At 44.7% G+C, this 11951-nt stretch overlaps 1 protein-coding gene across 1 annotated transcript in view; it reads right to left on the bottom strand.

Moving 5' to 3' along the window:
* The window catches only part of PTPN18 (protein tyrosine phosphatase, non-receptor type 18), a gene marked incomplete at its 3' end in the record, with an annotated part of 16709 nt that overhangs the window by 3238 nt on the left and 1520 nt on the right, over positions 1 to 11951 (bottom strand). Inside the window, 3 exon segments of the mRNA XM_023751309.1 lie at positions 10583 to 10699; positions 10952 to 11041; positions 11296 to 11362. Coding sequence (XP_023607077.1) covers positions 10583 to 10699; positions 10952 to 11041; positions 11296 to 11362 — 274 coding nt within the window.

Genomic DNA, 11951 nt, shown 5'->3' on the forward strand with positions numbered 1-11951 from the left:
ACTGTCCTCATCCATAGGTGTACGATTTTTGTCCAGTCTCTTCCCGCACCCCCTACACCCTTTCCCCCCCACCCCGAGAATTGTCAGTCCATTCCCTTTCTATGCCTCTGATTCTATTATATTCACCAGTTTATTCTGTTCATTAGATTATTTATTCACTTGATTTTTAGATTCACTTGTTGATAGATATGTATTTGTTGTTCATAATCTTTATCTTTACCTTTTTCTCCTTCTTCCTCTTCTTAAAGGATACCTCTCAGCATTTTATATAATACTGGTTTGGTGGTGATGAACTCCTTTAGCTTTTTCTTATCTGTGAAGCTCTTTATCTGACCTTCAATTCTGAATGATAGCTTTGCTGGATAAAGTAATCTTGGTTGTAGGTTCTTGGTATTCATCACTTTGAATATTTCTTGCCACTCTCTTCTGGCCTGCATAGTTTCTGTTGAGAAATCAGCTGACAGTCATATGGGTACTCCCTTGTAGGTAACTATTTTTCTCTTGCTGCTTTTAAGATTCTCTCTTTGTCTTTTGCTCTTGGCATTTTAATTATGATGTCTCTTTGGATTCCTTTTGTTTGGGGTTCTCTGTGCTTCCTGGACTTGTAAGTCTATTTCTTTCACCAAGTAGGGGAAGTTTTCTGTCATTATTTCTTCAAATAGGTTTTCAATATCGTGCTCTCTCTCTTCTTCTGGCACCCCCACAATTCGGATGTTGGTACGCTTGAAGTTGTCCCAGAGACTCCTTACACTATCTTCATATTTCTGGATTCTTTTTTTTGTTTTTTTCCGGTTGGTTGTTTTTTGCTTCTTCGTATTTCAAATCTTTGACTTGATTCTTGGGATTCTCTAGTCTGCTGTTGGATCTCTGTATAATATTCTTTATTTCAGTCAGTGTGTGCTTAATTTCTAGTTGGTCCTTTTTCATATCCTTGAGGGTCTCTCTAGATTTATGGAGGGTCTCACTAAATTTATCAGCGGTTTCTAGAAGATTCTTGAGTAACCTTATAACCATGGTTTTGAACTCTATATCCAGTCGTTTGCTGTCCTCCATTTCTGTCATTTGTGACCCTTTTTTTGTCTCCTCATTTTGACTGCTTCCCTGTGTTGATAGAGTGGCTTTCTGTGCTAAATGTCCTATAGGGTCCAGTGGCTCAGCCTCCCCAATTACCTGAGGTGGACACTCTTGGTGCACCCCTTTGTGGGCTGTGTGCACAGTCTTGTTGTAGTTAAGCCTTGATTGTTGTAGGTATCACTAAGAGGAATTGACCTCCAGGACAATTGGCTGTGAGAATCAGCTGTGTCTACTGTGGGAGAACTTCTGTGCTGGAGACACACTTCTGGGGCAAGACTTGCTTCAGTGGGGCTTTGGTGCTCACTGAGACTGCCCCTTGAGTGTGTCCCTTATGGATCTGAGGATTGTAATCTGGATGGTCCCACTCTGACCACTGGGTACATTGGCTCTTGGATCTCTAAGGAGGTGCTAATTTAGCCTCTGCCTGAGGTTACCCAGCAGGAGCTATGGAGAGATCTTCAGATTCCTCTTTGTTTGGGGTTTGGAGGTGCCCAGATGAGGCCCAGCTGTGAAGCAATGCAAGCTGCTGTGGGGCCTTGAGCCTTCTTTTGGATGTTCTGGGTCTCTCTGACCCAGCTGCAGTTTGTTAGGTAATTTTAGATTGCAAAGGGCCAGGTCATTCATATGCAAAAGCCTCTGAGCACAGCTCGGGTTGGGCGGGGTCTCAGGGAATCAACAGGGCAAACAACTATGGCTGATCCTCAGTTATGCCCTAAGAGGCCCCGGGTCTCAGTGTTCCTCAGTATTCGCTGCAAGCACCTCTGAGAGAAAGCTGCCCTCGAGGTCCAACCAATGCCAGACAGTCCAGTTTCTCCCCATATGAGTCTGGGTCCCCAGAGACTCGCCCGGAACCAGAGTTCATGGCCGGGAGCTTGTGTCTCCCTCCTGATTGAAAAAGATAACCGTGTCCTCAGTTGCCAGCCCTTTCCACGTGTGCTTCCGTACCTCTGCACTTTACTTCCGCACCTCCTCTGAGTCTCAGTGTGCTTTTCTCTTTCCTTCTAGTTGTAGAATTTTCACTCAGCCAGCCTTCCTGTGGTTCTGGATGGTGTCCGTTTTGTCTTTTAGTTGTATTTTTGAAGTGGTTGTGCGAGGCAGCAATTTCCGGTGTTTACCTATGCCGCCATCTTGATTTCCTTCGAGACACTGCTTTTTAATGGAGTGCTTTGTGGAGTGTCGGTGGATTGTGCGAACTTGTAAATATTGTGTATAAGAATGTTTCTATTGATGGTTGAATCAATGTTTAAAGATAGGGCACGTCCCACCTTGCTGGGGCCCAGCTGTTTGTGGACAGGCTGAACATGTGGCAGGGTTTGAATCTTGAGAGTCTCTTTGTCTGTGATGTACCTTGGTTACTGATTGCTTTGCTAGCTTAGTTTGCTCTTCACTGTCTTTGTGAACATAGAAAGTCCTCTGTCTCTGCTCTGTGTTACTCAGAACCAAAGGTTATTTTATTGGGTTAAGATTTTAAGATTCTAAGGCTAATTTGAAAGTGTAAAATTTGTGAAGGTTACATATATGTTAACCCAGGGAAGTTTAAACAAAGACCATTAGCTGAAGTTGTAGCCTACCTGTGGTTGACAAACCATTGTCTTCCCCGCCTGGGGCGAAGTGGGAGAAGGAAACAAAAAAGGAAAAAAAAAAGAGCAGTTTTACTCAGACAAGCGGCTTTTGGTTCTAAAAGTGGCAGAATAAGAGACAGCACTGGCGAAACCTGTGCAGGTGCTTAGAAAAGAGGCAGGGCCCCGCCCAGCATCATGTCCATTAAACATCCAGTAGGCAGCATAAGTATTGGGGACCACGTGGTCCGTGCCTGCCTGTGACGCCTGTGCTGGAGACACCCTTATCCACTGGCCTAAGGGTGAACTGAGGCTGGTCTAAGCTGAACTGAGGCTGGCTAAAGAGCAGCCGCTTCTTTTCCCCTTGGGGGCAAGGCAGCAAGGGAATAGGCAGAAGGTAAGCGTGTCCTCCCAGCATTTTCTCTACAACTCAAAGTATACTGTGGAATTATTAAAATATAACAATTTATTAGCCAGATTGAAAAGAATTAAGTCAGTGGTCTGGACCACTGAACAATTTATTGTTAATTCAACAATTGTTAATTCAACAATTAATTCAGTGGTCTGGACCAAATATTTAATGTTAAAGCCAGTTTAAGTTTTTTTTGTTTGTTTGTTTTTAAATATATTTTATTGATTTTTTACAGAGAGGAAGGGAGAGGGATAGAGAGTTAGAAACATCGATGAGAGAGAAACATCGATCAGCTGCCTCCTGCACGCCCCCTACTGGGGATGTGCCCGCAGCCAAGGTACATGCCCTTGACCGGAATCGAACCTGGGACCCTTGAGTCTGCAGGCCGACGCTATATCCTCTGAGCCAAACCGGTTAGGGCAAGTTTAAGTTTTAATAATCTTTAAATTGGGTATATTTGACAGCTTTTCCAAGTGTAATATTTCAAGAATTTAATGAGAGACAGCTTTGTGACATCCCAAGGGCCCTGAGGTGATACAAAGATTTATTCTCTCTCCCTATAAAAAAATATTTTTGAACTAAATTAAACCAATACAATATACTTGAAATTACATGAGGAAACTCGGTCAAATAAAAATTAATAGCAATGTTCTATTTAAATACATATACGTTGAATGTCATAAAGGTTTCAGTCTACTTCAGAAAAGAACTTACACAGATTTAAAGCCAAGTTCAAAACGGAAACTTTCAGTCAGGGAAAAAGGGCAAGTGTAATAATTCTCTGTAGCTGCCAATGACACTCTGGGTATTTTATATTTCATTTATTGGGATTTATAAATTGGTTTCAATACTTAATATACGGTCTGCAATAAGCCATGTGCCACATGTTATTTTTTTATATACAAATTGTTTGTGTACTAGAAGGTTGTTGTCTCAGAATATTATAAAGTAAAGGTTTTATCCATTGCATTTTTAAACAAATATATAACCATGCCACTTTTAAATTTTGTCATTGGACAGCCATTGCCTTACTTTGGTGCATTTAAGTCTTTAGAAAAACCCATGGAAAGGACTCTAACTTACTCTAAATTGCAGGCTTCTAAGCAGGTCAGATCTTTAAATTCAATAAGGATTTGTAAAACTTCATGGAATTATTAGATATATAGAAGGTAGTAACCCCTTTCTAACATACCTGAGTAAAATGTACAGATGAACACTAAATATTCAGGGATAAATTTAAGTTTAAAAAGGGGGAAATAAAAATTTTTTCCACCAATATTCACCATTAATAAAAACTAAGAACGTGTGCCTTTTACCTAAACTGTTCCCTGCAAAGGCAACTAGCATGTCCCTCTCCCAGGCGTTTTTCAGGGGAGCAACCAAGTTGGTTGCCCTGTTTAAAAGGAGATAAAAATCTTTAAGATGGCATTTTTAAGGTTTGGAAATAAAACAACAGAAATTAAGGGTCAATAAAAATTAAAAATTAAGCCAATAAACAGGGAGTTTAAAATATAAAATCAGGCCAGAAACAAATTCCATCCTTTTCCCAAAAATCAGACAGAGGAGAAATCCTTTAATACTGAGGGCATACAAGGGGCGGGGACCAGAGCTGTTTATACTTTCCTGGATACTGGCCGAACCAGGGTTCCGGACACTGTGTAAACTCTCTTAAGTCCTCATCCTAGAGTAGACCCCTTGGAAATTCAGTTCAGCAGGTACTTCAACCTACCCAGTTCAATGGGTACTTCAAAACATTATGGTCAGCTCAGGCCCTTTTTAATCACAGACAAGGAGCCTGAGAGCAAGACACGGTTTATACACTCTTCCCCCAGGAGACAAGGGAGGAACCCACGACCTCTGCGTAAGCTTGGGTAGTCGGGGTGCAGTGGTAAAGTATGGTTATTCCACCCGACTATGACCGTACGCAGTAAGGGCCACTCACTCCAGATTTACGCGTGAGGTCTTAACTCCAAAATACACCCTTGGCCAGGAGAGGAGGCGTCTCACTGGCAAAGGTACCCTTGGTTGGGAGGGGGACGTGCCCCTGCCTCCATAAAAGAGGCGTACACAGTGGATGCAGGATGTCATTTGTGGGTACAAGGATGCTGGTCATCCTTGTATAATTTCTTTTCTTTCTTCTTTTCTTCTTTCAGATGGGAAGCATGTTATCTACTTTACCTAAAAGACAGCCCTTAGGATACATCCTCAAAGTTGTGATAATATTGACCCACAAATCTTAAAGAAATAACACCTGATCTCTATCTGCCCTCAGGTTTGGCCTCAAATGCCAACTAGAAAATAGTGAAAACTAGCCCCAGAAGGAAGTTTTAATCTTTTCAGTAGGAAAAATGGGAAGTAGTTGGAAGTCCCATATATCCAGGCTTTCTTTATTCTAGGGGCCAAGTCAAAGGCAGGTGGGAAACTATAAATTTAATCCTTTGCTCCTGGCAACAACAACCCAAGTCCACTGAGAGAGAGGGCGGAGACTGCACCCCCACCCAGGGCTGAGCCAACCTTAGCTTACCCCAAGACAGAAGAAGGATCTGGTCATAGTTTAGCCCAGATCCCCTTCTTACCCCGGGACATGAGACAAATTAAAAGTGATCTAGGAAAGTTCTCAGAAGACCCTGACAAATATATTGAGGTCTTCCAAAACCTCATTCAAGTATTTGATCTCTCATATAGAGACCAAATGTATATCATGCTCATATTACACCTGACCCTCTCTGCCACTGAAAAGCAAAATATACTAGAAAATAAAGCATTGCCAGTTCTGTATTATAGAAGGCCTCAAATGTAATAAAACAAAGCCTGTTAACTACTCTAAATTAACCACCATTAATCAAGGGGATAACAAAAACCCCTCAGCTTTTTAGAAAGGCTCAAGAAGGCTTTTGGTTAAGTGTACCAACATTACCCCAGATTCAGAATTGGGACAGCTAATTTTAAAGGACAAATTTATCACTCAGGCTATCTCAGACATCAGGAGGTTGCAAGAATTGGCTATTGGTCCCAAAAGTACTTTAAAAAAATCTCCTGAAAGTTACCACTTCTGTGTTCTATAATAGAGACCAGAATAAGGAAAAAGGAGAAACAGGGGAAGCCAGGCCAGAACCAAGGTTCTTTGTGCCACGCTTTGGCAAGGCAAGAGCCCCCAGTCAGAGCCTAGAGGCGAATGGTCAGTCCCGGTCACCTGCTACAACTGTAGACAGGTTGGACTTATGGGCCGGAATTGTCCCAAGGGGCATGGTGAACTCCTGAAGCCCTATTCTGTCTGTCAAGGAAACCACTGGAAGTCGGACTGCCCCTGGAGACTGAGGTCCCTTGGGACAGGGCTGGTGACCAACTTGCCCAACAGGACTGATGGGGCTTGGGGTCTCTCAATCCGGCGGCTCAGAGGACTACCTTCTCCTCCAAGGAGCCCCAAGTAAGCCTGACAGATTTTTATTCACAGAAAAGCCCTTGATTGGGCAGGGCAAAGTCTGTGCCATGAATAACACTCTTTACTGCAAGCAGCTTAGCTAAAAGGAAGGCCTCTGTTAACGTAAAAAAACCATTGAAACCTGTAAAGAATTTTTGTGAGTTTATTTGAGCCAAACTGTCGACATATGCCAGGAAGCAGAACCTCAACGAATTGAGATAGTGCTCCGGAGAATGGCAGGGTTACATCCGTATTTATACATGAAATTCATTGGTGACAGATTTAAGGAGGTGGGATTAAGTGAAGCGGGGAAACCTCTGTGACAGGATAAAAAGTAAAATGATGGACACATACTTAGGTGGGTGCAGGAATAATTAACATGATAAATGAAAGAATCTGCTGCATCTGTCCTGGGCCCAGCACACCTGGTTGTGCCCCAGGGGCTCCAGATTCAGGGAAATCACAAGTTACCCAGACATTTCAAGGGTATGTTATCATAGATGCAAAAAGACAGATAGGCTCAGTTACGGTAAAGGTTGACCTTATCAGTGAAGATATCGGCTTAGGACGTAACTGCCCACCATAATTGCTTTTAATTAAGGTTTAATTTCAGCCCATCCTTTGTGGTTACTTTAGGTCTCAAGTCTGCAAAACTGCCATGCAGGCCTCTCCTGAGCTTGTCAGGTCAGCATGTGGCCCCTTTCGTCCACACCTCATAGCCTCTTGCCCCAGAAGTCTGGGCACCAATCTATATATATAAAAGCCTAAGTGACCATTATGACTGGATGACTGGCCAGTAGCTATGACACGCACTGACCACCAGGGGGAAGACGCTGAATGCAGAAGCTATCCCCTGGTGGTCAATGTGCTCCCACAGCCAACCTCCTGTGGCCAGCCAACTTCCCACAGCCCCTCCCCCTAGCTGGCCTGCGGCCCCTTCCCCCAAGGCCCACCCCCATTGGCTCTGACTGGGGTGGGCTGGCTGGCCAACCTCCCGAGGTCCCTTCCCCGGGCTTGCCTGCCCCAATTGGCTCTGATGGGGCGGCCACTCCCCCCCGGCCGGCTGCCCGGATTGGGGCCAATCAGGGTGGGCCAGCCAGCCAACCTTCCCCGGGCCTGCCCCAATCGGCCCCAGGCCGATAGGGGCGAGAGACAGCCCCGATTGGTCCAGATCACCAGCCAGGCCAAGGGACCCCACCCGTGCATGAATTCATGCACCAGGCCTCTAGTTAAAGATATAATGCCATCCCTATTAGCTAGCTCCCCTTCTCAGACCTTGGTTTATACTGTTTTTTATTACTCATCTTTAACCATTGCCTGTTTAACCTTTGGTATGTTTCATATCCTCCCATTTAGAAGCCCTAAAGCTACAAATGGTCCTCCGCATGGAAGAGCAAATGGAGGCCACTACATCCATCTTCCGTGGACCCTTAGACCACCCACTTCTGATGGGGCTCTGACTGCCACCCCAAACTATGACCCCTTTACCAGCAGGAAACAGCCAGAAAGATGTGGCATCTCCTGTCCCCAACGGCATTTGGGGTTTCCTAATCGGAGGGGGGACTGAAACAGGAATTTTATAGGAATATAGGCAGGTTTAGGGAATTTTTAGAATTGGGGTCCATGGAAAAACACAGGAATACAGATTGGGAGAAGGTACATTTCCATAACACAAGGAAGCCAGCTGCAGTTACATTTCCATAAGACAAGGGAGCAGCAACAGATACATTTCCATAAGGCATGGGAACTGGAAATAGCCCCAAAGGTCTATATTTACAAAATAAAGGAGGAAGAAAGCCCAGAGGGAATAGGAGGACAATGAGAGAGGAGGACCTCACATGTCTCATGTGATGTTTGACATTTCAGCTCAGGAGTTACTATAGTAACCAATTCGAAAGGGAATATTGACCAATCAGAGGGATATTAGGGCACAAGACCTGCAGCCTTTATAATCCATTGAAACAGGAAGTCGGTGGGACTCTTTCCACCTCCCCATGTGGGAGTCCATTCTGTGGGACTCTTTCCCTCTCCCCACATGGGAGTATGTACTTGTTCTTCAATAAATCTCCACCTTTGCTATACTATTCTCTGTCGTGGATTCATTTTTCGACTCCAGCGGACAAAGAATCCAGCTTCCAGTCCAAAAATTTCGTTTCACCACCCTGGTTGGGGTGTGTTCGGGAGGCAACTAATCAATGTGTTTCTCTCACGTTGATGTTTCTCTCTCTAGCCCCCCATCCCCTCCCCTCCCTTCCTTCCACTCTCTAAAAATCAATGAAAAAGCTATCCTGGGGTGAGGATTAAGAAAAAATAAATAAGATAAATAAAGAGGAGGAAAGGATAGCTTCAAAATGGACAGCAGTTTCAAGGACAAGGGTGTGTAATTTCTGCTGCAAAGGAGAGTCAACTTCATGTCCGTAGAACTGGACAGGAGGCCCAGCAAGTGGGCAGCATCAAGAAATATGTGCTCCAAAGGCAACAAAATCTTGGACATATGCCGAAGCAATTTCTTCACTGATGCTGCTCCTAGGGCATTGGAAACTAAAGAGAAAATAAGCAAAGGGGACTACATCAAAATAAAAAGCTTCTGCACAGCAAAAGAAACCATCAACAAAACAACAAGAAAGCCCACTGCATGGGAGAACATATTTGCCAATGTTATCACCGATAAGGGTTTAATCTCCAACATTTATAGGGAACTCATACAACTTAACAAAAGGAAGATAAACAACCCAATCAAAAAATGGGCAAAGGCCCTAACCGGTTTGGCTCAGCGGATAGAGCATCAGCCTGCAGACTCAAAGGTCCCAGGTTCGATTCCGGTCAAGGGCATGTACCTTGGTTGCGGGTACATCCCCAATAGGGGGCGTGCAAGAGGCAGCTGATAGAGGTTTCTCTCTCATCGATGTTTCTAACTCTCTATACCTCTCCCCTCCTCTCTGTAAAAAAATCAATAAAATATATTTTTTAAAAAAATGGGCAAAGGACCTAAATAGACACTTTTCAAAAGAGGACATTCAGAAAGCCAAGAGACATATGAAAACATGCTCAAAGTCACTAATCATCTGAGAGATGCAAATGAAAACAACAATGAGGTATCATCTCACACCTGTCAGAATGGCTATCATCAACAAATCAACAAACGACAAGTGCTGGAGAGGATGCGGAGAAAAGGGAACACTTGTGCACTGCTGGTGGGAATGCAGACTGGTGCAGCCACTATGAAAGACAGTATAGAGTTTCCTCAAAAAGTTAAAAATGGAACTCCCATTTGACCCAGTGATCCCACTTTTAGGAATATATCCCAAGAAACCAGAAACACCAATCAGAAAAGATATATGCATCCCTATGTTCATAGCAGCACAATTCACCATAGGGAAGATCTGGAAACAGCCTAAGTGCCCATCAGCAGATGAATGGATTAAAAAACTGTGGTACATCTATACAATGGAATACTATGCTGCTGTAAAAAAGAAGGAATTCTTACCATTTGCAATGGCATGGATGGAACTGGAGAGCATTATGCTAAGTGAAATAAGCCAGTCAATGAAAGAAAAATACCACAAGATCTCACTCATTTATGGATAATAAAGACCATTATAAACTGATGAACAAAAATAGATACAGAGACAGAGCAGCATCGAACAGACTGTCAAACTACAGCGGGAAGGCTGGGGAGGGCTTGGGGGTGGGAGGGGGGGAGTAAGAGGTCAACCGAAGGATTTGTATGCATGCATATAAACATAACCAATGGACATAAGACACTGGGGGGTAGGGGAGGCCCAGGGAATGTCAAGGGGGTGGGGGGAAGGAGACATATGTAATACTCTTTGTAATACTTTAAGCAATAAAACAAAATTAAAAAAAGAAAGAAAGAAATATGTGCTGATTGATGACTGGGGGAGCTAGGAAAGGGCTAACATGGGACCACAGGGCAAGCCTTAGAGGCAGGGGCAATGGGCTCTCTGGGATTAAGGAGTCATATTGGCATGGATTCCCAGAGATCAATTCAAAGAAAGGATGAATCAATTTAGCGAACTGAACAGCAAGAAAGAGTCTGGTGTTTCAAGGATGAGGAAAGGGTTAGTCTCCCAGCATGAGAAATTAGAAAAGGAAGAATGAGGGACTGGAGCTAGGTACATGAGGAAAACACCAGGTAGGCCAGGCAGGCATGGCAGGAAGAGCCAGAAAACTCTGGAGGAAGATGGCATCATCAAAGAGTGGGCCACAATTCTGGGGAAAGACAGGAGGGAAGGACCTGAGTCTTCAAGAAAACTGGCCAGGCTCCTGATGGAATCACTGTGGGCTCTGTGGTGTAAGCTGTCTGGAAGGGAGCAAGTAGGAGGACAAAGGTAGACATCATAGTGAGTTAGTCCCTGCTCCTAAAAGGAGACCAGAAGCTGGATGTGTGATGGTGGTGGTCATACACCTGTGCTCTGGATCTTGGTCTGAGGGTGTTGGTAGATGGAAAGGGCGCCTTGGTACTGCCTTGAGGTTCTGGGAATGGGGACTCAAGTTTTGGAGTTCTGAGAAGACCATCTGAACCACAGCATGGTACAGGAAACTGTATTGCTCCTGACAGGGGAAGAAGAGTCATTGAGAAGGGAAGATGAGAAGGAGGGATGCATCCTTGGAAGGAGAAGCCTGAGCTTGTACCTACGCTCTGCCTGCACAACTGCAGACTGCTGCTACCACTTTGGGAGGACCAGGTCTGAGAGGCTGAAGTTAGGTGGGAGCCTCAGGGCCAGAGAGATGAGACCCAAGAGCAGGCAGGCCCTCAGGGGCAGGAGACTGCACTGCACAGGCATACACGTATGCCCTCATTGTACCTGGGTCAGGAGCAACTGTTTCACATAATCCATGGTACACAGGACACCTGTTTATCCACATCCCAAGCTAAAATGCGAGAATCAGAGCCCAGTTAAGGCATGCCCACAAACACTTTTAAGTGAGCATTTGGGATTGGGGGCCTTTTGATTCTCAGAACCCCCAGATTTTAGTTTAAAAGAAGAAAACTTTTGCCCGGCTGGTGTGGCTCATTGGCTGAGTGTCGACCTATGAACCAGGAGATCATGGTTCGATTCCTGGTCAGGGCACATGTCCAGGTTGCAGAGAATCACTGATCGGCTGCCTCCTGCCTGCCCCACACTCGATCCCCAGTGTGGGGCAGGCAGGAGGCAGCCGATCAGTGATTCTCTCCCATCATGAATGTTTTTCTCCTCTCTCTCCTCTCCCTTCCTCTCTGAAATAAAGGTGGCCTCTCAGCCTTTTAACCAACCCCTGCGGGGCCAAAAGTTTTCTTGAATTACATCCCAAATCGAGGGAGTTTCTGAGAATCAAAGGGCCCCCAAGCCCAAATACAACAGCTAAGGGAGTTGGAGGTCTAACAATAAGTGTCCTCTGATTCTCGCCATTTTGGCTTGGGACGGGAACAGACAGGTGTCCGGGGTACCAAGGATTCTGTGACAACAGTTCCTCCTCACGC

This window comes from Myotis lucifugus, unplaced genomic scaffold, assembly GCF_000147115.1.
Source record: "Myotis lucifugus unplaced genomic scaffold, Myoluc2.0 scaffold_19, whole genome shotgun sequence".
Taxonomy (NCBI): Eukaryota; Metazoa; Chordata; class Mammalia; order Chiroptera; family Vespertilionidae; genus Myotis; species Myotis lucifugus.